Source organism: Alternaria infectoria (genome assembly GCF_024043175.1).
Source record: "Alternaria infectoria strain BMP 0036 chromosome Unknown scaffold_6, whole genome shotgun sequence".
NCBI classification, from domain to species: Eukaryota; Fungi; Ascomycota; class Dothideomycetes; order Pleosporales; family Pleosporaceae; genus Alternaria; species Alternaria infectoria.
Genome location: NW_026250695.1, coordinates 473,674 through 500,119, shown reverse-complemented (window position 1 = coordinate 500,119; position 26,446 = coordinate 473,674). Strand labels below are relative to the sequence as shown.

The following is a 26,446-nucleotide window of genomic DNA, read 5'->3' as shown; positions in this document are numbered from 1 at the left end:
AACTGACAATCAATGAAGAGTATTATCGCTGACGGCTAGCATCTGCTCATAACTTCGGTGCCATATTGCTTTAGATCGTATATCTGAATCTCGGGCTGTCATCGCCCATCTCTGCAACATCCTCATCACTCATTCCTTCAATGAGATGCTCTTCCTCACCCTTCTCACGTCTCGAGTTGATGCGCCCAAGATGGAACCACATGACAGCGTAGCATATACAAGCAAAAGCCACCATAGCCATAGTGATACCATGACCCTTGACGAAGCGGGGGCGATCAGCCGTGGGATAGATCTAGCGATCCGTTAGCAGCGTTTCCACATGGAGCCAAGTAATTATGAATAGACTTACAAAAGCACTCATAATACCCGCACAGTTACCGATGCTTAACTGCAGCCCTGTCGCAGTAGTCCTCTTTCCATATCGTGGCAGGTTTGTAGGTAGCCAAGCTAATGGCAGACCAACACAGACATACAAGCCCATTGCGACAAGGAAGCAGCCAGCGTAATGAACGCCAGAGCTGGCATCGCTGATCAACATGGCGTATCCGACGATACTCACCACACCGAGCAAGATGCTGTAAAACCCGCGCTTTTGCTGTTTATCGGAGAAACGCGCTACGACCAAGTAGGTAATTGCACCTAGTGCATAACACGGAATCGTAAGGACCTGCACCATCGCGCTGCTGGCGGTAGTGTTGATTGACCTGATAATCGTCGGCAGGAAGGTAGAGTAGCCGTAAAGCATGGTATCGCTTCCGAACTGCGCAAAGCAGAATACCCAGACTTTCCAGTCCTTGACGCACTTCCTTACATCCTCCCAGTGAAATTCCGCTGCTTTCTTGGTGTACCCTGTCTGGCGCTTGAGGCGAGCGGCGGCGAAAGCCTTCTCTTCAGCGGTGAAGAAGTAGGCAGTTTCCGGGGTGTCCGGCAGGATGAACCAGGTCGCGATACCCAGGACGAAGGTGGGAATACCTTCGATGATCATGATCCAGCGCCATCCGCGCAGGCCAGCCGTACCATCCATATGTCCAATAGCGTACGCGAGTAGTCCGCCACAGGCTCCCGCCAGGGCAGCAGAGACGAAGAGGTATCCGATGCGTAGAGCAAGTTCGCGCTTGGTGTAGAAGAATGTCAAGTAAATGGCCATTCCGGGGAACAGCCCTCCTTCCACGGCGCCAAGAAGAAGACGGCATGCAATTAGACCACCGTAGCTCTGCACGATACCGGTCAAGGTCGCGATGATACCCCATGCGACAGTGATAAAAGCTATCCATCGCGAGGGCGTAAGTTTCTTGAGCACCAAATTTGATGGTACTTCGGACAGGATATAGGTGACAAACAGAATCGAGACCGCTGTCTGAAACTGAGAATCTCCCATGTTGAGGTCTTCCTGCAGGCCATAGAGACGCGCATTACCGATGTTGACTCTGCGATCGCGTAAGCAGGGTTCTGGTACAAGCTGCTGCAGACTCCAGACCGCACCAGGCCAGGAAAGACTGCATCAAGCAAAAAGCTTCAACTCACCTGTCCAGGAAACTGAGCAAATACAACAGCATAACTACCGGAATGACGAAGAGATCCAGCTTGCGCACAACCTTTGCTTCCAAAACCGGGTCGATGCCCTCTAGCTGCCGCCCAATCTCATCGCTCTCCTTCGCGGCAGCAGGCACAGCCGGATCGTACTGTTTCTCGATGTCGCTCATGGTGTCGTGAGGCGTCCTCGCCTAATAGTGGCTCGGAGAATTAAGCAACAATGATGATCGATGACTCCACGTGAGGAAAATCGGCTGTCGCGTTAAAACCGCAAGATTGCGGCAAATGCGTCAGGAAGGGATGGTGAAGAAAAGAGCAGCGAGCGTCGCGTTCTTAATGCATCCGGCCGAAATTCTGATCCGTCATCACGTAGAATCTCCACGACTTTGCCACGGAAGGGAAATGCTCATGCTTTAAATTCGTCGACGGCCTACGGCTTCGACATCGGACGAGTCTGCAAGGGGGCCCACTCTGAACATGTCGCCCGCGGGCAGATCCATGGCGGGGGGCTGGAGCCAATGGAGCACGGAGCTAACGGTTTGTGGTATGACGTTGACGACTACCCTGCCGGTAACACAGATACGACTGCTGGGCAACTGATAACGAACCACACGCGTTGCTGTGGCCTATTGCCTGCCAATGTTCCAAGGTTGGGGGAGATATCAGACAAAGGATGGGGGTGCTCGCGTGCCCTTTTGAGGGAAGTGGTGGGGACAGGCATCCGGTGTGGTTTGGCATGTTCGTCGCGTTAGTCCGCTGTCATGCATCGCTTAGGCAATGCGATTAGTCCTGTCTGACCAAACAATTGCTCCAACAGGACTTGGAGACGCGATTGCATCACATCACACTTTGTTGTGCAGATCAGCGCTGATCCTGAACGCGTTCCACAACACGAGCTAATCACTAATTGATACCATTTGAGTGGGGATTGCCATTCTCAAGCAGACAGACGCCCTCATACCAACTCAGACGATGTCAGCGACGGATAACTAAAGGGCGTCGTATCCCAATCGATAGGCAGTACGATGCCAGAGTATATGTCGATCTGCGCTGAGGGATCAACAGGCCACCCCAAGTCGTCGCGCGGAAAGTCGATCTCAGCCACTGCAGGTTCCATATCCACGCTCACGGTATGCTGGACGCAGGTACCGGCAAGATTTGACCGTGCGATCGCACGAACCTCCTTCGCCATTTTCATTCCAAGTGGCCATATAGTTCCCATTGTGTTCAGAAAGCCGATGCTGAGACGCACACGATCCCGCGCTATCGACAGCGCGTGCCCATCCAATAGATAGGTACATACAGACACTTGTGCTGCCGCGAGTTGCGCGGTTAGGCACATAATAAAAACATTGTGCTTTTCGAGAGCGCATGGTATTGCGAGGAGTTTGGTATGCATTTCGGTCGCCTTGAGCACACGTGCGGTATGTGTGTTTCGCCCAGTCTTTGGTGTCAGCGTAAAGGGAGAAGGAGGCAGAAAAGACTGCGTGGTCATCTCTTCAGGAAGGTGAGGTAGTGACGAGAAGGGCCTATGCAGTGTTGAGATGACTCTGTCTTTGTTAGCGTAACAGTAGCAGTGCATGAAGGAACGAATTACATTGCAGCACACATATGTGCCATGTACCTGTTGTACGTATCGTTAGCGATCATGTTTTCGTCCGGCTGACGGTGTGGCATACATCACCTCATCTACTTGACCATCTGGTCGAAGCGGGTCTTTCTTACAAGCCGGCAGCATCGCCGACCAAATCGCCATTTTCATGTCGCAGTTCTCGGTCATCGTTTCGCTAAATATAGCAGTGTCGATAAAAGACTTCATGGCTGGAACTGTTAGGCATCATACGAAGTAGATAACGGCTTTCATTGGGTACGTCCACCTGTGGTCTGTACTTACTGCCAGCGATGACCATTCCGATGTCGTAAAGATATACGATTGAGGAATAAACAATCTCAATTTCTGCGAACTCACGGGTCTGGTACTCCGCCCACGTCATCACAGGCGGGATGTTCTGCTCATGTCAGCTCTCACCTCTATCTGGGCAGCATCTCGACATACCCCTGACTCAAAGTATTCATCATCGCATGGCAAATCAACGTTGTTCGATGTGAGAAGTAGTGTGTAGAAGGGCGTGTTGGTGACAAGGGCGAAGTTTTGATCCACAATATAGAGTACGTAAAACGTTCGCCTCCAACACTCTTCCAGTACACCGCCACCTTCCCCATACGCTCGAGCAAAGTCTCTTTCGTTCATACGCAATTCCAATGCAATTGTGATAGCTTTATCCAGATGCTTACGAGCCTCGGCTCTGGAAATGCTGTGGAACTCAGCGAGAGCAAATAGCAGCAGCGCTTGAACATTGAATGGTGTATGCGCCAGGTCGGGCGACGTGACAGCTTCTAATGCTGTCATGTGGTAGGGTTTCGATGGAGTCCAAGGGGCGTAGATTGATCCGATCCATTCCAAGACGGATATTAGTGTGGTCATTCCATGGTTCCCGTGCAGGCGCCTGGCTTGCAGATAGTGGAGAGGCAGTACAACTGGCCATGAAGACCAGAAATATTCGAAGTACAAATCGATGAGTCGTTCATTGTCGACTTGGAAAATCATTCGACTTTGCTGGGTAACGTTCCGTTCACGAAAAGGTATGGAAGAACCTGATGAACCGCTCTCAAAGGATCCCAGGCTAGACTGGTCGGATGGGGATGGCGCTGGTAACTGAACTTTTCCGCTGGTCAAGTTTTTGGGTTCTTGTTGCAGTCGTAGACGTCGCTCCGCGAGTGCAGCTTTGCTGAGACCTCCTCTTCTAGATTTTTGATAGATGCATTCTTTCCCGTCGCGCCTGCATCGGTTGCAGGCGGGTTGTGTGGAGTCACACTTTACGTGTCTATTGCGGCACTGGATACAGGCCAGCACTACTCGTTCAATTCGTTTCGGATCCGACGATAGCTCCATGGTTGAAGGAAAACAAGAGGAAGAGCGTAGGTTGCGATGGGATCACGGCCGTAATTGGGGACACCGCCAAAGGAGATCTTGCGCGCCAACCATGGAAGGTCAAAGTCAAGATTATCCAAAAATAATCATACATTCCGGTGAGTGGAAGACGAGCACGACGCGTAGGGCTGATCTGACTGGTTACACAGCGTGTCAAGTTGGGCGCCTGCCGAGTCGGCAAGAGTCGGATGAGCATCAGCATTGGGGGCCGCTCCCTCTTCATTAAGATGTTACGTTGAAAACCACAAATTCTCAACACGGTTTAGGCATGAACAGAAAGCACTCGGGTGCGACACATTCAAGAGTTCAACTGACACACATAGTGTCACTATTAATCCCGTACATTCGCAAGCCTTTCTACCCTACTACAATAAACTAGAAATAATCGCACTATAAACCCACAATCAGCCTTCGTGATACGACAGGCCAACGTAGCAACATCCAAGTCTCTGGTCTCAATGCACAAAACATGTAATCATATGCGTTCCAGACCTGACGGCCAATAAACCGTACCAGCTGGGGTTGTCGCTTTTCGGTCGTATATCTATAATCGAAGGCGATGAAGCAGAATGAAGAAGCCGCGAGCTTAACGCAGCTTGCCGTGATCTTGAGCCTCTTTGACCTGTTCAAAGACCTGCAATACAATGTTAGTTATCGGGTTCCGTACATTAGAAGAATGGCGTTGCATACCTTGAGCATCTTCCTACGTGCACCAAGAGCATTGACTCCACGCTTCTCCAAGCCTTCGTCATCGAGCTCGATAAGCTCCTGCCACTTGAGATCCTTCAGGTTGTCTGTGTACTTGTGCAGACGGAGACTCCGAAGCCAGTTGGGAATGTCCGAAAGCAGACCAGGGTCGGTAGGATCCTCCGGGGGCTTGGAGCTGCCGCGACGGCCTCGGGGAGATCGACCGCGATCAATGTTGTCGCCGAGGAAGCCATGACCTTCATTACTGCCGCCGGCAAGACCAAACTGAGCAAGGTTGAGAGCGCCCATACCGTTGTTCATCATGCCGCCGCCGTAGTCAGCAGCCAAGAACCCGTTAGCTTGAGGCGATGTGAAGTTGCCCATGGCACCCATGCCCTGACCCTGCATTGCGAAGCCGGGGGAGCTGGGGCGAGATCGGCGGCCTTGCATAGCAGCCAATTGCTGGGCCTGAAGAGCAGCCGCTTGCTGTGGTGTCAATACTTGGCCAAGCTCGTTTGTCATCAGGATGTTTCCGTTGCCCATCTGAGGCATGCCGGGGGACATGGGTCCGTTGTCAGAAGATCGGGCGCGGCGGAATTTGCGTACATCGTCCAGCTGGATGCGGTTGTTGACTGTAGACAACGCGGCCAGTTTCATAGCAGTAGCGTTCGCGACCATATCGGCCTGGTTGTTCGACTGTTGGAAATTGGCGACCATGGGAGTGCTCAACTGGGAAGCCCAGCTTCCACCTGGGTTGTAAGAAGGCGAAAGGAGCGGCATGTTGGAGGAGTTGGCCTCGAGAGCGTTCAAAGTGGTGGTCTGGACATTGTTGCTATCGTTCTGGAGAGGAAGACGTGGAGATCGAAGACCGGCGGATGGAGGTGGCTGAGTGAATTGGCCCATCGGTGGCTGCTGGTGCTGCTGCTGGCCCGAAGACTTGGGACGGTTCGCGCCCTCGTTCCAGGGTGATGCTGGCGGAGCATTGTTCTCTCTCTTGCTGTCCTCAGGGGCGGAGATGGTGGGAGCCGCTAGAGAAGTACGATCTCCAACGGTGCTATTGCGGTTGGACGCCGGCGCAACACCGACAACATCGGTGAACTCAGCCTTCTGCTTGGCGATGGCAGCCGCGGCGTCCGGGAACATGCGGTTGATCTGGGATGTCTCCAAGCCCGAGTTGCGTTTTCCAGCACCCGGGGATGGCGGCGGACGGCCGAGGCCCATGGAATGACGGTTTTCGCCAGTGCCGAGCTTGCTCATGGCATCGCTCAGTTTCTGCGTCATGGGATCTAGCGCTCGTCAGCATGAAAAGTAGCCTGTGAGTGTTGTCAAGCTCACCTTTCTCTCCAAAGTTGGCAGGGGACAGAACGCCCGACATGGGCACGTTCTTGGACATCTGCTGCAAGACTTGGATGAAGAAGCGAATCTGCACCTGTGTCGTCTGCTGGAGGAGAGCGTAGAGGGCTGCAGTTCTCTCGGCCTCACTAAGGACGCGGAACCACTGCTCAATAGCGCTCAGCTCGTCTTTGAAGTCCTGGTCAAGAGTGGCTGTCGCCATCTCTTCGAGTGTGTTCTCATATTGATCGATGTCGGCGAGCCACTGCTGAGCAGCGCGCTCCATCTCATCCGGGTTGCCCGACTGCGTGTTGTTGCGCCCGAAGTAGATTTCGGACGCGGGACGAATGCCACGGTTGGCAAGCGGGGAGGGGAAGCCACCTAGATCAGCTGAGGCACGGAGGTGGTGGTTGGCGCCGAGGGAGGTTCGGGCTTGCGGGGGACGGAGCGAGCTGGAACCCTCGGGGGTGCTGTTCCTGTTGGCGGCGATGTGGCTGGCAGACATGGCGGCGGTGAAAGTGGTCGACGGCGGGTTGAAGTGTAGAGGGTGAAATTCTGGCAACTTGTCAGTACGGCCGGCCCAAGTGCTCGCAGACCGGATGCTGGCACACGTACAGTGTAGACTGGGCGGGAGCACGAAGGAAGGTATTGATGCTTGCACACGAGTCTTCTCCTGCAGTCCCAGCTGCCTCAAGTCAGTATAACGTCGGACGCTCGTGGGAGCGCGAACTTGCCTGTGCCTCAAAGGAGAGCTCGATGAGTTTCGCGGGAGGCTGACACTTGTGCAGGGATGCGGTCTGCTGCGATGCACAGACAGGCCGGGCAATAAGAAGAGACAGCGTAATATATCAAGGTACAAAGAAGGGAAGCTCAGCGACAGGAGGTCGAGTGTGAAGACGGCCAGAGGAGTGTTCGCTGCCAGGAGTCCGTCGAAAAGCCCGCGGCGTTGGGTTAGCGCGCCCAATCACGGAACCCTGCGCAAGGCTGAAGCAACGGCTCGCCAGATCTAGCCTGGTCCTCAGCTGTTACAGATAGTCGCGGCATACGTGACTACAAGCCTTCTGTTTGGATGGCTTGCATGGCTATCTCCGATTGTGTCAAGGGCGGTCACGGCTGCAGCTGCCTGTGAATCCCTCGCCTCTCCCCATAATACACCTCCACACGCCCGCCCACCAGTTGACCGACTGTGGCACTGTGGCCGTTTCGAGTCGAGCAAACGCGTCGACAGCGTGCTAGCCACACGATAGCATAGACGGTCAGAAGCGCACCGTTTCTGTAACAGCTTCTGCGGTGCCGTGCTTCTTATTGGCGAGCCGCGCCGTCAAACGCTCCGAGAAACAAAAGGAATTCTTCCCGAGACGTGTTCATGCACTGCCCGCTGCTAACACTAGTCGTTCGGGTCCACGGATACAAAAGTTGTGCCTCTCCAGGTCGTGTTCTATCATTGCAGGAGCGTCTGAGACGACCCACTGTTGCCTGATCCGACATCTGATGCCCGCAGGTGCATGCGCTAACCTCAAATGGTTAGCTACGTGTCGTCAAACGTGCATTGATAGCGCTCCAACGCTCCGCGAACAGGTGAATGTGAATGTAAGAACGATCCATTCTGAAGTGAATGAGGGTGAGTGACAAACATGGCGGCGATTGGTTGCGTGAAGATGAGGCGCGACTAACTATAGACAACGTGGTCGACATCGATCTGTTTAATCTGCAGTTCATACGGCTCTAGCAAATCCTCGCCAACTATAGGTTCTTTGGAATAATGAGTGATACACAAAGTCAAGTTCCTCTACCCCCTTGTAGGCTACAGGCATGTCGCTATCAATAATGATAAGCAGCTTTTGTTTCCGCGAATTACCAGTATCTGAAAAAGCTAAGAAGGCTACAGTGCCTGAACAACCTACAAACTGAACATCTTCAGGCAATGTCGACTTCGGGGCACCTGTCTGGTTGTCTCTTGAATGGGGTGATCGATATGTCGGAAAATAGCGATGAGGTGGATGAAGATAGTCCTTGAGAAGTGTTGTAAGGTTAGAGTTTCAAAGTGTTGGAATGCTGGGCTGGGCTGCGGCTGGCTACTCTCGCTCTTGCCACTAGTAGCGAGGTCTAGCCACGCACAGGGAAGTTCCTTCGTATACCTTCTAGTCAAGATTGTCCAGACGTTCTGGTATTGGATGCCATCCTCCTTAAATTACTGAGTGTAAGAATAGGCGGCAGCGTGGCCGACAATAGTGCCACACGCCAGTCACCACGGAGCAGAAGAGAGCCTCACTGTAGAAGAATTTTGGACGTAGATGAAAGTGTTTCTCGGTGGAACTGGGTATCTTGTTGTTTTACATCTGCCGTGCTCAAAGTTTCATGATGATGCCGCTGCTTGCTGTGATTGCTGTGCTGCCGACTGGATTTGTATAATCTGATTTGGGAATTAGCAATCCGCGTAACGAGACACGTTCGAAAAACATACCTCGCCCTTGATCTTCTCACTCTTGTCTTGTATACCCTGTATCTGTTTCTCGATATCCTTGCTGCATCCAGTCAGAAGAGACTTGTCACGCCAACTGACCCACTCACATCTGTTTGTCGATGAACTCGAGGCGACCGTTGACCGACATGACTGCCTCCGTCTTGTCCTGCTTCAGCAGTACTGGACCAATTTGTTTATAGATGTTTGCATCGTCGTCGAGGATGTCAAATTCCTGGAATGACCACTTTCAGTATGTGATCCGAGACCAATCGCAATCTCCGCATACCTTTTTGACGGTACTGTTCTCCTGTTGTTGCGATTCGAGCTTCTGGCGAGCCTCTACTGCAGTTCCGAGCTCTGTTCCGAGATTAGCTAGGGATTGGCCATCTTTGGGCGCGGCTTACCAGCCTGGAGGCCTTGATAGCTGTCAGACAGCGCCTGCAGCTTCTTTTGCACGTCTGCCATGGCTTTGGTGATGCTGAGTGACGCGTGCTGCAAAGTTTGGTGCAGTCTCGTTCGGAAGTCGCGAGTGGGATGCTGAACTCCCTCAATCCGGTTAGAAGCAACGCGGGGCTAGGTGCCTTGGCCGTACCTGGAGCGACGGGCACCTCTCGTGTACGACCGCAAAGCCCGTTCACGCGAAACAATCTCGAGCGCACCCTCGTCTGAACATCGTCGATCCAAGCTGCGAATCCTTCCCTTGCCTCACATAGTCGCCCTGGCCCCGCGAACCACAGGCAGCCTGCACGCGATTGCCCCACTCAGATCGCCCTCCGCCGCCCATACATCGATCAACCAACACACCAGCCGACGCGCGCTCCGGGAATCACGCTCGCTGAAGCCTCCACCGACCTCCGGCCTTCACAATGAGCAACGCCGACTTCCTCGGCCGGGCCATCGAGACGGTCAAAAAGGCGATTGAGACGGACACGGCGGGCGAATATGAGAAGGCGTATCAGCTGTACTACAGTGCTCGTCAGTACCACAAGATATAGACCATGTAAATTTGGATGCTAACTTCATGCGCAGTCGAACTGTTCATGCTCGCTCTCAAATGTACGTTGGCCGGATTTTGTAGATTGGCAAACATGCTGACGCTCAGTAGGGGAGAAGAACCAGAAGTCCAAGGATATGATCCGCGGCAAGGTAGCCGAATACATGGAGCGCGCCGAGAAGCTCAAACAACACCTGAACCAAAATGACGCCTCGAATCGCAAGAAGCCAGCAGCTATGGGCTCAAACGGCAAAGCAGCAGGTGGAAGTGGAAAGGGCGGAGGGTACATATCAAGTCTACGCCTGCCGAGAGTTCGCAACTAACCTCTAACAGCGACGAGGACGAAGGCGAACAAGACGCCGACTCGAAAAAGCTCCGCGGTGCGCTCGCTGGCGCCATCCTATCCGAGAAGCCCAACATTCGATGGGAAGACGTAGCAGGTCTGGAGATGGCAAAAGAAGCACTCAAGGAGGCCGTTATATTACCCATCAAGTTTCCTCACTTGTTTACGGGAAAGCGACAACCATGGAAGGGTATTCTTCTCTACGGGCCACCTGGTACCGGTAAGAGTTACCTGGCAAAGGCGGTCGCTACCGAGGCGAATAGCACATTCTTCAGTGTCTCCAGTTCCGATTTGGTCAGCAAGTGGATGGGCGAGTCAGAACGGTAGGTGAAACAGTCCACTTCGGCGCGACGCGGCAACTGACATGATGTTAGACTCGTAAAACAGCTCTTCGGCATGGCTCGCGAAAACAAACCCTCGATTATCTTCATCGACGAGATCGACGCGCTCTGCGGACCTCGAGGTGAGGGCGAGTCGGAAGCATCACGACGTATCAAGACAGAACTGCTAGTGCAGATGGACGGTGTCGGTAAAGATTCGAAGGGCGTACTCATTCTTGGTGCGACGAACATCCCATGGCAACTCGACTCTGCCATCCGACGACGATTCCAGCGGAGAGTCCACATTAGTCTGCCAGATCAGCCCTCCAGGATGAGGATGTTCGAGCTTGCGGTTGGCAACACACCTTGCGAGCTGAGCCAGGCCGACTACAAGAAGCTAGCCGAGCTTAGTGAGGGATACTCTGGGTCTGATATTTCGATTGCGGTACAAGACGCGCTCATGCAGCCCGTGCGACTTATTCAGACAGCAACACACTACAAGCCCGTGGAGGTAGACGGCCAAACAAAGTGGACGCCGTGCTCACCTGGTGATCCACAAGCAGAGGAGAAGTCATGGACAGACCTAGACGGCGATCAGTTGCTCGAGCCACCTCTAAAGGTCAAGGACTTCGTCAAGGCGATCAAGGCTTCAAGACCGACTGTGAGTAGAGAGGATTTGGACCGCAGCGCCGAGTGGACAAAGGAGTTTGGTAGTGAGGGCGCGTAGACGAACCGTTTGTTGTCGTTTGAGGCGGTGCTGTATATCTTCGAGGCGCTTTTGGTGTTTATATCCCCTTCTAGCATAGCGAATCCAGGCCGTACATGGACCGGCCGGCGTTGATGCTTCGAATACATAAGCAATTTGAGGCTTTTTCGTTCCATGATGCTACAAAGGCGATACTGCATATACATTCATATCTCGCTTTGAGATTCTCAGGATTGAGGTAAAGATGTCATTGCGACTCGTGGCGCTTGCAGAGTGAAGGTTCTTGAATAATGGTGGCTCATTTCTCTACACTAAACTGGTCCAGCGTAGTCCATTCCATGGCACGATCGAAGTGGGTGAGGGGACGAAGGGGAAACTTGGGGGGAATATGTGTAAAACCGGACCGGACCTGACCTAACCGCCTAACCTAACCTGTCCTAACCAAAACAAGCACTCCGGCGTGATAAAGATGCTTCTCTATACTTCGCCAGCCTTGTTACCAATGACGAGGCCCAGAGACCCTCACGTCATGCTCTTTCATCGTGTCTTCGTGCTGATGTCATGTCACAATTCCGAATCGAACGCCGCTCATGCATCGTGTCCCATGTGGATTTCCTTCCACAAGTCCATAAAGTTGACCATTTACGAACGGCCTAGTCAGCCTCTAGCTGAAGTAGGCTTGCGCAGTACGCTGCTGCTCTGGTGTCAAAGTCGCGGCAGCCTGGCCAAGATCGGTGCTGGTCGCCTGGATCAGAGCCTTCACGGATGCGACAACGCGGTTCGCGGTCTGTCCTTGCAGAGTTTCGGCCTCCAGGGCTTGCACAACGTAGTTAAAGACCTTTGCGGGTTGAGAGAACACAGCTTGGTTTTGTCTGAAAGATGTCAGTGTGGATCTCATGCATACGCGGCGTGGCGCTAGAATAACTTACTGTTCAATCAGCTGAGCTAGGAACGCATAGGCGTATGGTGTAGCCTCCTCGTCGTTGGTGATGGGAAGCGTATCCATCCAGGCAGCGGCGACACTGTCCCAGTTTGCGACCTTGCTTGCATTGTAGTGTAGGATCTTGGCAATTGCAGCCGAAGCATTCTCTGTCGCGAAAATGTCGTCGTCCGCGCGAGCGTTTGGTCTCTGTGTAACCTGGAAGAGCGTCTCCAGGGACGCCGCAACAAATTCGGACCAGTTCTCTCCACCCTTGTGAGCTGCAACACCAATTCCGTATACTGCTGCCTGGCGATTGGCAGGGACGTCATCTTGCATACCATCGATGAGAGGTTGGATAATCTGGTCCTTGTATTGCCACGACTCTGGACCACAGAACTCGAGCACATCGTCGTAGATGCAAATCGCCCACTGGCGTTGAGTGGGGTCTGGGTTAGCAGCGGACAAGCTATAGAATTGGGTTAGTTCAGCCCAGTAAGGCAAGAACGCTGTGCCCATGGTCTTGAAAATGCTGTGGAACGCCTTGTTCATGTCTGAGAGGAGCGTCTGGTCGTCTTCTATGGCAAACAACAGATCTTCCGAAGCTTCCTCGCCATCATCATTCTCGGCCTGCTCCTCTAGACGTTCCTTTACGCGTACGTGGTAGTCTTGAAGCACGCTTCTAGCGGACTCAATGAAGGTCGTCATGTGTGCGTTGGTGAGGCAGTTGCGGCCAATGCACTCTAGACACTCGTAGAAGCATTGGTACATCTCGGCGAGGGTATCGATGGCGGGCTCAGTGCTGAGCACTTCGAGGACACGCTCGACGGTGCGTCCCCACAGCTCGCTCAGTTGTGTAGATTCCGGACCGTGGGCCTTCTTGTACGCATTCAGCAGCGCTGGAACACACTTGGCTGATGCCACTCGCACGGGGTCGTGGAAGAAGAAGGCTAGGCCTGGGAGCGCGATCTTCTCCATGATGTCGTTGACGTAGGGCTCGAAAGCGTCCTCTAGAACTTGCGCGTAGATGACAATGAGCTCAATAGCCATGTGTTTGTCGTCAAGGATGCTGGTCTTGATTCCAATAACCTTGCCCTTGAGCGGGACCAACTCCCAGCCTTCTTCATCTTGGATCTGGGCAACTTGTTCCTCGTCGTCAAGAAGTTGGATATCAGCCTTGGCTCCAGCAAGCTCTGTCAGTGGTGGGATGACACCAGCAAGGAAAGGAACGAACTCCCGTCCTAGAACACGGCACATGCGACCCCAGCAGTGGAGGAGATAGGATGCTTGCGGGTCATCGGCCTCGGAAACGCTGTTCTGGATCCGTCCGAGCAGCTGTACAAGGTTGAGTGCGTCTTGGCCCATACGGTCCTTGCCGACAGCGAGAGCGATAAGCGTCGCGCACTCCATGGCCTTGGCACGGAGAAGTCGGTATTCTTTGGATTGCTCTTCTTGTAGGACATTGAAGAGAAGAGGCATAAGCGTGTCGTAATACTTGGAGAAGGCAGCCTCTGCGGAATCCGCAACGGTGGCAATAGTAGACAGGGCCTGTTCCTGTACGAAACGCTTGGGGCTCTGCAGGAGCATGAGCAAGTGGTTAAGCAGCTGGTCCAGGTATGGCTCAAGGATGTTCTTCTCAGCCTCCTCGCAGAAGTTGACTAGAGCAGCAGCAGCGTGCGCCTGCACGCGAGGCTCCGAAGACTCCAGGACGGGGATGATGTTGGGTAGAACGACCTGGTGGTACGTCTCTTGCATGGTACCGGCAAAGTCAGTCGACATCTGTCCGACAGCATTGCAAGCGGCCCATCGCACTCGTGGATGGGGGTCTCGGAGCGCAGGCAATACGAGATCCAGGACTTTGTCAAGCTCGCCAACCATCAGCTCGCGACAACCCTCGGAGATGGCTGATATCGCCATAAGAGCAGCGTGCCTGTCGCGCCACGCCGAAGAAGTCATCATGCGCGGAAGCCAGTTGAACGTTGGGGGCAGAATGGCTTGTCCACCGAGCTTGTTTGCCAGGCGATCCATACACTGCTCACCAGCCACATGGTTCGAGTCGCTTTCTTCATCCAAGTCTTCTGACACGTTCCACTCCTCAGCATCGTCATCGTCAGCTCCAACGTCGGTCATCAAAGACAGACATTGAGTAACCATGTCATTGGTGAAGTTGGCATCCTTCTTACACATCAGAGGTGCGTTATCCGCGAAGGTCGCCATGAGTTCCAACGCGTTCTGCCGAGCCGTCTCTCCTAGATCCTTGTCCTGGATAACGGAAATGCTGAACTGAACGAGGTCGTTGAACGGGGGCTTGAACATCTTGGGCGCAACTTCGGCAAGGTCGATGAGCGAGATGAGGGCCTTTGTGAGGAGCTCTGCATCGCCAGACTCCTTGATCGGGGGCAGAATACTGAGGATCTCCCCGACGAGAGAATAGTACTTGGACTGGGCCTTCTTGGTGATTGAGCGGAAGAAGGACGCGAAGGCTTCGACGGATGCGATTTTGACCTGCGAGATGTAAGTTGAGGGCTTCCAGGTGCATGCGGAAGACGAACCGATGTCTCGCTGTCGGCAAAGCCGCCCTTGAAAGCAGTCAAGACTACGTCCTCATGCTGCTTCTCGATGATCTGAGGGGTTGTCGAGAATATCCTGAAGGCGTTCTCGCGCTGCGCGGGGTCTGCGGACTGGCTTGCCTGGAACAACGCGCCCAGAAGCTCCGGCCATGCAACGCCTAGATGAATTTAGACATGTTTCTGTAGCGTGTCCCGTTTCCTCGTACCTTCATCTGTGTGCTGGCGTGCGAGTTCGGCAACAGCATCTCCAACCTTGGTGCGCACTGAATTGTCGGTCTCGTTGGCGAGGCAATGGAGCAGCTTCGCGCGTATGGCCTCGCGCTCGGGGGCGTTGAGGGTCAAGAAGAGGTCGGCGGTCTGGCCTGAGGGCGCCTTTCGCGGTTTGGACGACTGTCGCCTGAAGATGACGGCGGCGAACGTCCGTGTCTAACACAGCCTGTAAGCTAGAACCCAGGGTTTCTACCGAGCGGGACCCTTACTGAGGTATCCTGCGCCAACTCGATCTGCTCCGAGAGGCCCATCAAGAGCACCTCGGGCCTCTGGGCAACCCACTCGTCATTCAACTGCTGCTCGGCAGCCGTGCGCTGAATGTTATCCGGCGACTGGAGGCCCTGCAGCAGGGTCGCCAGCGCCGTGTGAACCTCGGCGGGGAGGACAGACATATCGTATACGTAGATTGGTAGTGGAGGGCAGCGGCCCAGGAAGCGTGGTGTTGTTCACAGGCAACAAGGGAATACGGTCGCTTGGTCCCTGGTAGTGCTGCTTGCGGAGCGCGTGTGACGTGTTGGAGCGCCTCTGCTGCAGTGGAACTATGCAGGACGGGGCAGCGTATATCTTGGTGCAGACACGATCTTTCGGCGGCAGAGACTGGTGCTTTGTGTGGTTTCGCCTCAAGTCATTGATCGATGTTTTGGTGGGGGAGAGTGTTGGCCCAAAAAAGTGTGTCACTCCACTCATTGGCCAGCTAGCGTATCCTTGAAGGCTACGGAGCCCTGGGGTACACCGACTCACGAAGCATTCACTGTATGGACCCTGTTGAAACCACCCAGCTGGCTCATATACATTAAAACACGATCGGCACTGCAAATTCGGTGTAGTACCGTGTGTACTCTTAGTGAAAGGAAAGATGAATCAGTCAACGGCTGGGTGCATGGCTAGCCATCCTGTTCATGGGAGATACCACGCGCGTGACCTGTCACGATAGGAGTAGGAAAACCTTGATCTAGCTTCAAGTACGGAACCCCGAAACCTACAGCAATGCTAGATCCTTGAATCTGGTTACTTTGTTGTAGTAGGCTGTATAGGCGCTGTCTAGGTACAGCCGTCTTCAGAGTAAGCTCCTCCGAGGTTAGATACACAGGCCATGCAGTAGGACAGACCAGATGGAGCTTGCGCCCGAGCTAAAATTCTGGTCTTTTGCAGGCAGTCGCCCGTAGGCCGAGCAGGCGCATGTGCAATGGCAGCAGGCCAGGGGAAGAGCGGTCTAGCTAGCCTCGTCGCTTGCGCCTTCTGCGTCTACCCTGGCAACCACGACTTTGCTTCTATTGACCCCTCACCAACAACCCGACTTCCACGTCTCGGTCAAAAGCAACATGTCGCATACGGGGACTATGCGCGGTACGCCCAAGCCCAAGAACCAGCACCCGCCCCAGCAATTCCCCCACAGCCCCTCGGGAATCCCGCGACCAGCAGCTCTCGAGACGCATGCTTCTCATGTTGCCCAGAGCGATGCGGGCGGCTCTTCGCTCAGCGCCAGTCGTGCCAAAATGTCGAAGCGCGACGACGTAAGCTGCCCTGCTCGCCATGGACTGCCACATACTCATGATGCCTAGGCCATCCGCCGCAAGATCGAAACCGACCTGAACAAAAAGAAGAACCCCAGCGGCCGCGTGCGACCCTCCAAGAAAGCCCCGCCTGGCACCGTCCTCGCCTTGAAGCCCTCCCCCGCGCTCCAGATCAAGCCCTCTACCTCAGTCGCGGAGGCTGCGCAGTTGATGGCAGCTAAGCGCGAGGATTGTGTCCTAGTTACCGACGACGATGACCGTATTGCGGGTATCTTCACGGCCAAGGATCTGGCCTTCCGCGTCGTTGGCGCCGGCATCAAGGCTCGCGATGTCACCATCGAAGAGATCATGACCAAGAACCCCCTCTGCGCAAAGACCGACACAAGTGCGACCGATGCTTTGGATCTCATGGTCAGGAAGGGCTTCCGCCACCTTCCCGTCATGGTATGTTGGGCTATAAATATGCGTCGCGGGTGAACTGACGTGGGATAGGACGAAAACCACGACATTTCCGGTATCTTGGACATCACCAAATGTTTCTACGACGCCATGGAGAAGTTGGAGCGCGCCTACGCTTCCTCGCGCAAGCTGTATGATGCTCTGGAGGGTGTGCAGGCCGAGATGGGCTCCAGCCAGCCGCAACAGATCATTCAGTACGTCGAGGCTATTCGTCAGAAGATGTCTGGTCCTACTCTCGAGTCTGTCTTGACTGGCCTGCCCCCAACAACCGTATCCGTGCGCACTTCTGTCAAGGAAGCTGCGTCACTCATGAAGGAGAACCACACAACCGCTGTTCTGGTGCAGGACAATGGCTCCATCACCGGTATCTTCACCAGCAAGGACGTCGTCTTGCGTGTGATTGCCGCGGGGCTCGACCCGATGACTTGCAGTGTCGTACGAGTGATGACTCCGCATCCCGACTTTGCGCCTATGGACATGAGCATCCAGTCCGCTCTGCGCAAGATGCATGGTAAGGGGTCTAGATCTATAGCTCTTCGAATAATTGCTGACTTTTGCAGATGGTCACTACCTCAACTTGCCTGTCATGAGCGACGCAGGGGAGATTGTTGGAATGGTCGATGTTCTCAAGCTGACTTACGCCACTCTTGATCAGGTACGCCCACTTCTGCTTGTCAAAGTATCATTGCTAACTCCTTGAAGATCAACAACATCAGCACGACCGACAGCGAAGGTCCCGCGTGGAACAAGTTCTGGCTGTCTCTGGACAACGAGACCGAGTCGATGATGTCGGGCGAGGGTGGGAGTCGCGTCCACGACCATCGCTCCTACGTCTCCCACCATGATCGCCCTGGCCTAATGGACCGTGGCGATAGCGTACTACCCAACGAGTCTGCCTCTCATCACGGGGACTCACCAGACGCATCTGCTGTCGCCAGTATTCCTCCCTCTCATATGGAGGACATGCCGTTCCCTTTCAAGTTCAAAGCTCCAAGTGGTCGCGTTCACCGTCTGCAGGTCGTTGTATCTGCTGGTATTGAAGAGCTCATCCACAATGTAGCGAACAAGCTTGGAGGAGAAGTCGAGGCCATAGGAGGCGTACCGAGCTTTGATGACGGCAAGGTTTCCCGGGGTGGCTTCGCTTTGAGCTATCTCGACAACGAGGGAGACACAATCTCCATCACCACCAACGACGATCTTGTTGAGGCTGTTAGTCTATCCCGCATGGCACATCGCGAGAAGGTAGATCTCTTTGTGCACCATCCTGAAAAGGCACCAATGTCTGCCGAGGTCAACCCACAACCTGCGCTGCCCAAGCCTGTCACACCGCCTGAGTCGTCTCTTCGCGAACGTAGACAGTACTTTGACGAAGAGGAAGAGAAGCCTAGATCACGAGGCCGTAATCAGCCAGTACCTATATCGCAACAGCCAGAGATCATCGCTGGTGTACCGAACGACCTTCTCCTTCCTGGAGCTATCGGTGTACTAGCTGTTGTCATCGTCGGTGTGTTTGTGCTTGGCCGCGCCAGTCGGTAAGAATTGGGTGGACGTTAGGTAATTTGTGTTGGAGTATGAGCGAGAATGCATTGTTTCCTTTGTTATAACCTGATATCCCATAGATCCCTGGGTGTTTCCTAGCAGTTTGGCAGTCAGATTGAAATACATTTTACTTCCACCTCTTACAACAAAAAATCTGGATAGGCCTGCAGCCTACATTAAGATGAGAACATGCAAAGTAGACGACCTGATCATAACGTAAGCTCTAGGGTGTGCCAAGTTCAAATTTAAGTAGTCACACGTCCCACAGAAATACGCCATCGTTATATTTCCTGTCGTGCATCATTGAAGTCGTCGAAGAAAGAAAGAACGGCCAACATCATTCTCATGATGTCCTCGAAGCTTTTCTGACGGCGGGGGAAGAACTTCGGGTAATCAATATGGCTGGTAGCGTAACATACTGGTCCTTGCATGATTGCCAAAGCGCCCTTCCAAGAGTGAACGCGTATTCCTACTTTCCGAGGACAACAATAGTAATAACAGTGGAATCTTCACTGCCTTGAGACTTGTTTCACTTTCGTACAGTGAAGCTGCGCGGAGGCTGTGGGTGCTGCGGCTAGCGCGCGGTACGCCAAGAGATAAGATTAGATCCGCTTAAGCGAATTTCGTCGACACAGTGCGCGACGTCAGGAAGGAACGACTCTCACGACAACACCCCCACCGCTGACTTCTAGATACATCTTCAGTACGCTCCCCGTGTTCCCTCAACCCAAAATCCCGCTCACACAACTCGATAGAATCAGCAGCCATGGTTAAGAAGCGAGCGTCCAACGGCCGAAACAAGAAGGGTCGCGGCCACGTCAAGCCCATCCGTTGCTCCAACTGCTCGCGATGCACACCCAAGGACAAGGCAATCAAGAGATTCACCATCCGCAACATGGTTGAGTCCGCTGCCATCCGTACGTCTCCCGGCCACGCTCGCACCGCGTCACACTACAAAACAGAAGGGGCGGCATTGGGGAATTGAAGACTAACGCCACGCAGGTGATATCTCCGATGCCTCCGTATTCCCCGAGTACACCGTCCCCAAGATGTACCTGAAGCTCCAGTACTGCGTCTCCTGCGCTATCCACGGCAAGATCGTCCGGTACGTTGAGCCCGCACGAGGATTCGGCTGAGCCCATGTCTAACACACTCGCAGTGTCCGCTCGCGCGAAGGCCGCCGCAACAGGGCCCCTCCCCCAAGGGTCAGGTACAACAAGGACGGAAAGAAGATCAACCCCAACCAGGCCGCTGCTAAGACTACCACTGCTTAAGTGGAGTGTGGTTCGAAAACGGAATGATCATGGCGCTTGGTGTGGGGTCTTAGGGTTCTTTCGGAATGTCATACTGGAAAATGCATGATTCCAGAAGGAAGGGCAGACTAAATGACGAATCATGGTTAATGCTCGCTCGGATTGCCTGCCTAAGCAGCACCGAGAGCTAGCTATGAACTTGTAAACGAATATCCAAGTCGACTTGCACCAACCCTACGTTTGCTGCGGTGATGTTACGTTGGGAACTGACTACGCATAAGGTCCTGATGATCGAGCTCACTCTGCGTTCACAGTGGGTATGCAACCTAGATGGCATTCCAAACATGATGAGGAACTGCAATATCCCATGCTCCATTTCGCCAATTCTAGCCAATTCGTTGTCCCAAACATCGTAGAATGCCGTCATTTTAGTCGTTCCGCTTCTTGCCCTCGCCCAAATCACCCCCATCTTCGAGACTCTTTCCATTCGACGGCTCGGGTTCGGTTGTTTCCCAGTCTTCCGCGTTCTCGTCCCATCTTTCAAGCTCCTCGTCCACTGTAGTTCTGACAACACCAGATTCCTGACCTTCGGGGTTCTCGCCCAACTCAATATCCCGCTCCTCGTCACCCGCGACGGCTGTATATCCGCGCGCAGCCCGTTTGCGCTCGAGCATGCGCTTGTGGTACCAATTGCATAGGCCGAGAGCGAGGAGCGAACCGAGAACGTTGGCTATGATGTCGTAGTAATCGAAGTCGCGATGTATCTTGATATGTGTCAGCTTCTTGTACAATTGTTCCTCCCATGTATTGACTCACAGGCAACAGCCCTTGTACGACCTCACTTGCGACTCCCAGACCAATCGTGCACACGGTAAAGGTGAGCTGCAAGACCTTCCTCCTACTCGTTTCTAGTATCCAGTAAAAGCATAGTGTGAGTAGGAAGAAGGCGATGAAGTGTAGTGCTTTATCCGATTGCTTGTATGAGGGGATCTTGTAATCGGGTGGGGAGAAGCCGGCGCCGGCGCTGATGAAGATGAGGGCTACGAAGGCACCTGTATAGACATTAGCTTGGTATGATACGGAAGCAGAGCGCAAGTTCGAGGAACACGTCCATTCCCAGGTTGATTGCTTGAGCGCTGTGCCTCGAGCTCTCTGACGTAGGAAACAGCAAGTGCGACCTACCAGCAAATGGCTTCCGGATGCGCATGGTGACTTTGTATAGCAGCGACTATAAGCACTCGAGGAGCATTTCCAGCCCTAAAAATCGGAGAGTTGCAGTCAGCGGGCGGCAAGAGCTACCAAGCGTCGTTATGCGGCCACAAGCTGGCATTCTGGCGGAACTGGCTTGCAGAAAGCGGCTAACGGCTTTCGGTATTCCCGCTGTCGATCACGTGTGGAACCTGTGAAAATCGACAACCTAGGAAGCTGCGGGTAGGGGCGGGTAGTTTTGATTGACCCCAGGTCTGTGATCTGTGTACCTGGCGCTATTTCTACATTTGAGGTTAGGTTTGGGATGGAGAGTCTCGGCTGCCAGGGCAGATGCGTGAGAAGCCTTCCTCGATGGTGCTGCATTACTGATACGGTAGGTGTATATCTGGAAACCTGATCGCTCTGAATGATTACCCGATGATATACGGTGTGCGACTATCAGGTAGCATAGGTAGGGCTGTAGGCGATCTGAGCTGCATACATGATGTACCCCAGAGGTACTCGGGTGTCGTACCGACGGCAAGCATACCTATGTAGCATCATGTCCAGCGAATAACTTCGGGCCACTCTTTAGGGACTTGCAAGGACAAGAACAGCAAAAGTCATCGAAGTAGTTCTCTGTGCTGGCCCAGAAGGCGTGCGATACTTCAAAGTTGGCAAGTAATGGTAATCTAGGTACCCCCTAGGGACACCGTCGGAGCCAAGTCAGTGCGCGCAAGACGATCGAGGACAAATCGAAGACATTGGCGTAGATGTAATTGATCTTGATGGTAGAAACACTGCGATGCGTACATACAGCAGTCACAGCACTTTGATATTGGGAAGTAGGTAGGTGACGCGGGCCCTGGACTGCGCAGAACGCTAAGGCGGCTGGACGAGGAATAGCCCCCATCCACCTACAACCCTAACACCACGTTCGTTCATCAAAGGCCGTATCTGTGGCCATCAAGACGCGAGCCCCAATACCCTCTTCCATCTCGCAGTCATCGGCAAACCTTTCGCTCGACCGGTAGCTCCTTCCATGCTTGATTTTATCGCGTTGCGACACCTGGACCAGTTGGGACGTCGCCCTCTGGTTGCGCCTTCCCCGTAGGTCGCGAACCGCCAAGACCCCCCACAGCCGACGACGACGATGTCCTTCAGCGCTTCCCCATATCCTCCATCGTCGCGAGAACGCCCAAGCCATGCCCGCTACCTGCACCAACCGCCCAACGCGACTCGATTACGCACCCCCAATGCGACGCTGAATGATGAGGCGGCCATGTCAAACGCCTCCAACGCGATCAACATGGGGGACGGAGACATGGTGGGAGAGGAAGACCCCCGCGCGGCGCGATGGCGCGAACAGTTTCTACGCACAGAAGCGCGTCTCTCTGCAGTGATCGGTGGCACGTACGAGGGTGATGCTGTTGATGCCCTGGACAACGAGCCGCGCCCGTCATCCGGGGATGCGGCGGCGCATGACGCGCGACCGGCCGTCACCCCGAAGAAGTTGACCCGCACAATCGACGAAGACGACTATGGCGACGATGAAGACGACGAAGACGAAGACGATACCCGCACCTCGCCGCTACACTCAAAAGGCGCTGCCAATGGCGTTGCTGCTGCCGCTCCCAGCACGCCAAGCCTCCTCCGCGTTCCTTCCATATCGAACAAGTCAGGTCACGACCGGACCGGGACACCTTCGTCGGACCATACAAAGACATCAGACGATGTGCGCAAGAAGCTACAACAGGATAAGATTGCGACCGAGGATGCGGCCAGGCGGAGCTTCCAGACAATGTTCTACTCGTTGGAAAGTGATCGTGACGCCATGCTAGAGCAGCAGAAGCTTGACGAACTCGACCGTCAAGTAGAGATAGAAACGTCCGGAACGCCTGCGAATGCACCCCCCAACAGCGTCGTCGTCGCCCCCCAGCAAGGCACTCTCAGCACCACTAACCTTGGCGCCTCCAGTCTCACACTCAAGCACCTCATCTCCCGTATCGACGCACAAAGAGACAAAGTCCACGCGACTGATGCGCAGCTCCGAAGCCTTATTAGCGAAGTCCGTAAGAACAGGAGTAAATGGGCAAACGAAGAACGTGTTGGACAGGAGGAACTATACGAGAGTACAGAGAAGGTTCTCATGGAACTCAAGGCCAACGAGCATGCTCACCCCTTCCTTCAACGCGTCAACAAACGAGAGGCACCGGACTACTACAACGTGATCAAGCAGCCCATGGATATTGGCACGATGATGAAGAAGCTCAAGCAACTCCAATACAAGTCCAAGAAGGAATTCGTCGACGATCTTATGCTCATATGGTCAAACTGCTTAAAGTACAACGCGGACCCAAGTCACTTTCTCCGGAAAAAGGCACTACACATGAAGAAGGAAACCGAGAAGCTCGTACCCCTTATCCCGGACATCACTGTTCGCGATCGTGCAGAAGTCGAGGCAGAGGAACGGAGAATGCGTCATGGCGATGCAGATGCCGACGGCGCCGACGATAGTGAAGACGAAGAACCTATCATGGCTTCACGAGGACGAAAGGCACCAAGCAAGGGAGGCAAAGGCTCAAGTACAGCAAGAAAGGCCCCTCCAGCAGGTCTGGAGGACACACCGGGACCTGAAACAAAACCATCAGCTCCATCTCTCAATAACGCAGTGTCCAATCTTAAGAACGAGTTTCTTCGAGCAGACTCCGAAATGGAAGGCAGCGTCAACGGCTTTTCGACACCTCCCCCACCCGGTACATTGACACCGTTGGGAGCGAACAGCATTTCGCGAAACGGCGTGAATGGTAGCCAAGCCGACGTTTCGGAGGCTGACGGCACTGGTATCTCGGTCAGTGATGTTCTGGAAGAGGATGCTGATTTGGATGATCTGGAATACAAAACATGGAAACAAGTGACGAAAAGAGATCGAGCAATCATTGCGTCAGAAAGGCATAGACTGTTCCGTGACGACCACCTACAGCCAGATGAACCTGCTATTCTACGCACAAAAGCTGGCATGAGAAGATGGCTACGACACCGAAAGCAAGCTATCGAGGAAGAAACTGCAAGCGGGGCCGTCTCCGCTCCGGACGGAAAAGACGGCGTTCAGGCCACTGCTGGTGAGTCACTCGCCGAGGGTATCGAAGGGGAAGAGGAGCGCCAGATTCCGGATTACTACGACCCTGTGTGCGCCATTCCCGACCTTTCTGAACGCCTGCAATGGGTTGAAGACGCCGAGGGCTATGTCATTCCTCAGGCTGAGGAGTACATGCGTATTCTGCCAAAGGGGCAGTTCGTATCGCCAGACAGTGCTTTGGTTCACAAGTTCGATGACAACAACCACATACTGCAAGAAACCAGGAAGATATGCGCAAAGATCGGCATCGTCAAACAGATGCAGATCCAATCGCAGGTAAGTTTGTATCCGAAATTCGAAGGAATATACCGACCGCTAATTCGTATAGCTATACCAAAACCAGTTTCAACGATATGAACCGCAACCTTTCCACGAGGCAGACATCGAGCCAACAGTCACATCCGAGGATGGGCCGATCATGGCCCCCTATGTCTGTCGCGCCGCCTTACAACGCAGCGTTGGCAAAGTCTTTTATCATGCTGGTTTCGAAGAGTTCCAGCCATCAGCTCTTGATGCCGTTACTGACATTGCGGCGAAATTCTTCCAGAATCTTGTTGCAAGTCTCGGGGTATATCGCGAAACACCGAAGATGAAGTCAGATGTCCCCATCACTCTTCCCAACGGACAGGCTACAAGTTGGACACCACGCTTTACTCAAGAAGAAGCTGTCCTTCACTCTTTGCACGCCAATGGTGTCGATCTTGAGTCTCTCGAGACTTATGTCAAGGACGATGTTGAGAGGCTTGGTACCAAGCTCGGTGGCATGCATGATAGGATGCGATCATACTACGCTGAACTCCTGCGACCAGCTATGGATAACGCCGGTGCTGACGGGGCCGGTGCCTTCAACGACGGTAGCGAGCAATTCGTGGGTGGAGACTTCGCAGAAGACATTGGCGAAGACTTCTTCGGTTTCAAAGAGCTCGGTCTTGACATCGAGTTCGGACTTACTTCCAGCGTCCCGTTGCATCTACTACAGAACAGGGTGCACAATGCATATGCCAGGCAGGACAACAGGTATGTTTCGCGATATGCTTTGATGAGGTTCTTACTAATATTCACAGCAATATTACTACTACTGGTGTCATTATGCCTGAGCCACCGAAGTTCGAGCCTGTCACCGTTCAGACCGCTGAGAACCAGATTGGTCTTCTCCAAAGTTGGCTCTTGGGTAAACTCCATGACAACAACAGCCAGCCGCTTGTCGAGGATGATGATCTTCCTCCGAAGCAGCGATTCCCTAAGCCACGCTTGCCACCTACAGGCAAGATCTCCAGTCCTCGGAAACGCCCTCTCAGAGAGCAGCAACAAATGGCTCGTAAAAAGCGTAAGCTGGACGAGGAGAAGGATGACAATGGCAACGATCAGGGTGGCTTCATGAAGGGCATTGGTAAACCCATCGGTAAGCTGAAGCTTGAACCGGTGCAAAGAGAGAATCATAGCGTTCAAGAGCCAGAGAAAGAGGATGGTAGCGCGCATGGCATGCCGAGCCCACCCGAATCTTTCTAGGAGCACTGCTTTGGAGGGTTGAACCGGCGGATCCTCTGCCGCTATGATCTCCAGTAATTTCGACTTTCCGGCACTCATTCTGGGTTTTGAGAAGCAGTCGTTCGCATTCATTGTTTCATCTATCGACATATCTCTATCCTGTCCGCTTTTTCGACGACTGCTTTCGGCCAACTCTGCGCCATTGGTATTCATTTCCGCAGATCGGACAAGTCCTTATGGCGTTTGTAATTTTTCCTTTACCTTGCTCATCATATCCCGGTGGGCGCAAATTTGTCTTATTACACGGGGAAGGCGGTAGGGCTCGTCCTTGTATACCCATCCTGCATTATGCGCAGTGGCCTTTTATGCATTTTTCCTGCTCGCGCGTTTGCGACGCCAGTTTGGTCTCATGATGGACTAGCTTTAGGCTTCGTTTTTTGCTCTTTGTATATACCAGGCCGACGAGATTGGGGATGGCACCACGGCATTCATGAGGCTTAAGATATTTCAATGCTACTCTTGTGGCATGATCACGTTATCTGTTTGGTGTGTGACTTGGATGACTTGTCGCTGACGAGGTGATGCAGTAGACGTAGTGTATAAATGCAATAACTAATACGATATGCAACGACGCAGCTCAAATCGCATTCAATCGCTATCGTACCCGCTGTAGTGTGTGATCGCCCACATGCTGATATCGTACTACAGAATGGGACTGCGCAGACAATATAGGCGG

At 53.6% G+C, this 26,446-nt stretch overlaps 9 protein-coding genes across 9 annotated transcripts; 4 read left to right on the top strand and 5 right to left on the bottom strand.

Annotated features, from left to right (window-relative positions):
* Window positions 1-70: 70 nt before the first annotated feature.
* Window positions 71-1,703, bottom strand: J4E92_004463 (uncharacterized protein; the record flags this gene model as incomplete). The annotated part of the gene is made up of 3 exons (XM_051495853.1): window positions 71-292; window positions 350-1,427; window positions 1,525-1,703. The coding sequence occupies 3 exons, from the start codon at window positions 1,701-1,703 to the stop codon at window positions 71-73; spliced, it is 1,479 nt and encodes a 492-aa protein (XP_051353693.1).
* A 3,408-nt stretch (window positions 1,704-5,111) lies between these two features.
* VTS1 (Flap-structured DNA-binding and RNA-binding protein) lies at window positions 5,112-7,049 on the bottom strand (the record flags this gene model as incomplete). The annotated part of the gene is made up of 3 exons (XM_051495852.1): window positions 5,112-5,159; window positions 5,216-6,498; window positions 6,548-7,049. 3 exons carry the CDS (start codon window positions 7,047-7,049, stop codon window positions 5,112-5,114), a joined length of 1,833 nt encoding a protein of 610 aa, XP_051353692.1.
* A 1,851-nt stretch (window positions 7,050-8,900) lies between these two features.
* J4E92_004461 (uncharacterized protein) lies at window positions 8,901-9,473 on the bottom strand (the record flags this gene model as incomplete). The annotated part of the gene is made up of 5 exons (XM_051495851.1): window positions 8,901-8,957; window positions 9,009-9,069; window positions 9,116-9,240; window positions 9,295-9,365; window positions 9,413-9,473. 5 exons carry the CDS (start codon window positions 9,471-9,473, stop codon window positions 8,901-8,903), a joined length of 375 nt encoding a protein of 124 aa, XP_051353691.1.
* Window positions 9,474-9,874: 401 nt separating this feature from the next.
* Window positions 9,875-11,392, top strand: VPS4 (Vacuolar protein sorting-associated protein 4; the record flags this gene model as incomplete). Its single annotated transcript, XM_051495850.1, has 5 exons — window positions 9,875-9,983; window positions 10,038-10,064; window positions 10,114-10,285; window positions 10,336-10,668; window positions 10,720-11,392. 5 exons carry the CDS (start codon window positions 9,875-9,877, stop codon window positions 11,390-11,392), a joined length of 1,314 nt encoding a protein of 437 aa, XP_051353690.1.
* A 643-nt stretch (window positions 11,393-12,035) lies between these two features.
* Window positions 12,036-15,522, bottom strand: J4E92_004459 (uncharacterized protein; the record flags this gene model as incomplete). Its single annotated transcript, XM_051495849.1, has 5 exons — window positions 12,036-12,243; window positions 12,301-14,795; window positions 14,843-15,018; window positions 15,067-15,286; window positions 15,340-15,522. 5 exons carry the CDS (start codon window positions 15,520-15,522, stop codon window positions 12,036-12,038), a joined length of 3,282 nt encoding a protein of 1,093 aa, XP_051353689.1.
* Window positions 15,523-16,452: 930 nt separating this feature from the next.
* Window positions 16,453-18,639, top strand: J4E92_004458 (uncharacterized protein; the record flags this gene model as incomplete). The annotated part of the gene is made up of 5 exons (XM_051495848.1): window positions 16,453-16,644; window positions 16,693-17,088; window positions 17,137-17,614; window positions 17,664-17,758; window positions 17,806-18,639. The coding sequence occupies 5 exons, from the start codon at window positions 16,453-16,455 to the stop codon at window positions 18,637-18,639; spliced, it is 1,995 nt and encodes a 664-aa protein (XP_051353688.1).
* Window positions 18,640-19,408: 769 nt separating this feature from the next.
* On the top strand, window positions 19,409-19,916 carry RPS26 (40S ribosomal protein S26; the record flags this gene model as incomplete). The annotated part of the gene is made up of 3 exons (XM_051495847.1): window positions 19,409-19,559; window positions 19,645-19,747; window positions 19,802-19,916. 3 exons carry the CDS (start codon window positions 19,409-19,411, stop codon window positions 19,914-19,916), a joined length of 369 nt encoding a protein of 122 aa, XP_051353687.1.
* Window positions 19,917-20,323: 407 nt separating this feature from the next.
* Window positions 20,324-21,102, bottom strand: J4E92_004456 (uncharacterized protein; the record flags this gene model as incomplete). Its single annotated transcript, XM_051495846.1, has 3 exons — window positions 20,324-20,659; window positions 20,712-20,947; window positions 21,078-21,102. 3 exons carry the CDS (start codon window positions 21,100-21,102, stop codon window positions 20,324-20,326), a joined length of 597 nt encoding a protein of 198 aa, XP_051353686.1.
* A 1,134-nt stretch (window positions 21,103-22,236) lies between these two features.
* Window positions 22,237-25,731, top strand: J4E92_004455 (uncharacterized protein; the record flags this gene model as incomplete). Its single annotated transcript, XM_051495845.1, has 3 exons — window positions 22,237-24,498; window positions 24,551-25,239; window positions 25,287-25,731. 3 exons carry the CDS (start codon window positions 22,237-22,239, stop codon window positions 25,729-25,731), a joined length of 3,396 nt encoding a protein of 1,131 aa, XP_051353685.1.
* Window positions 25,732-26,446: the final 715 nt, after the last annotated feature.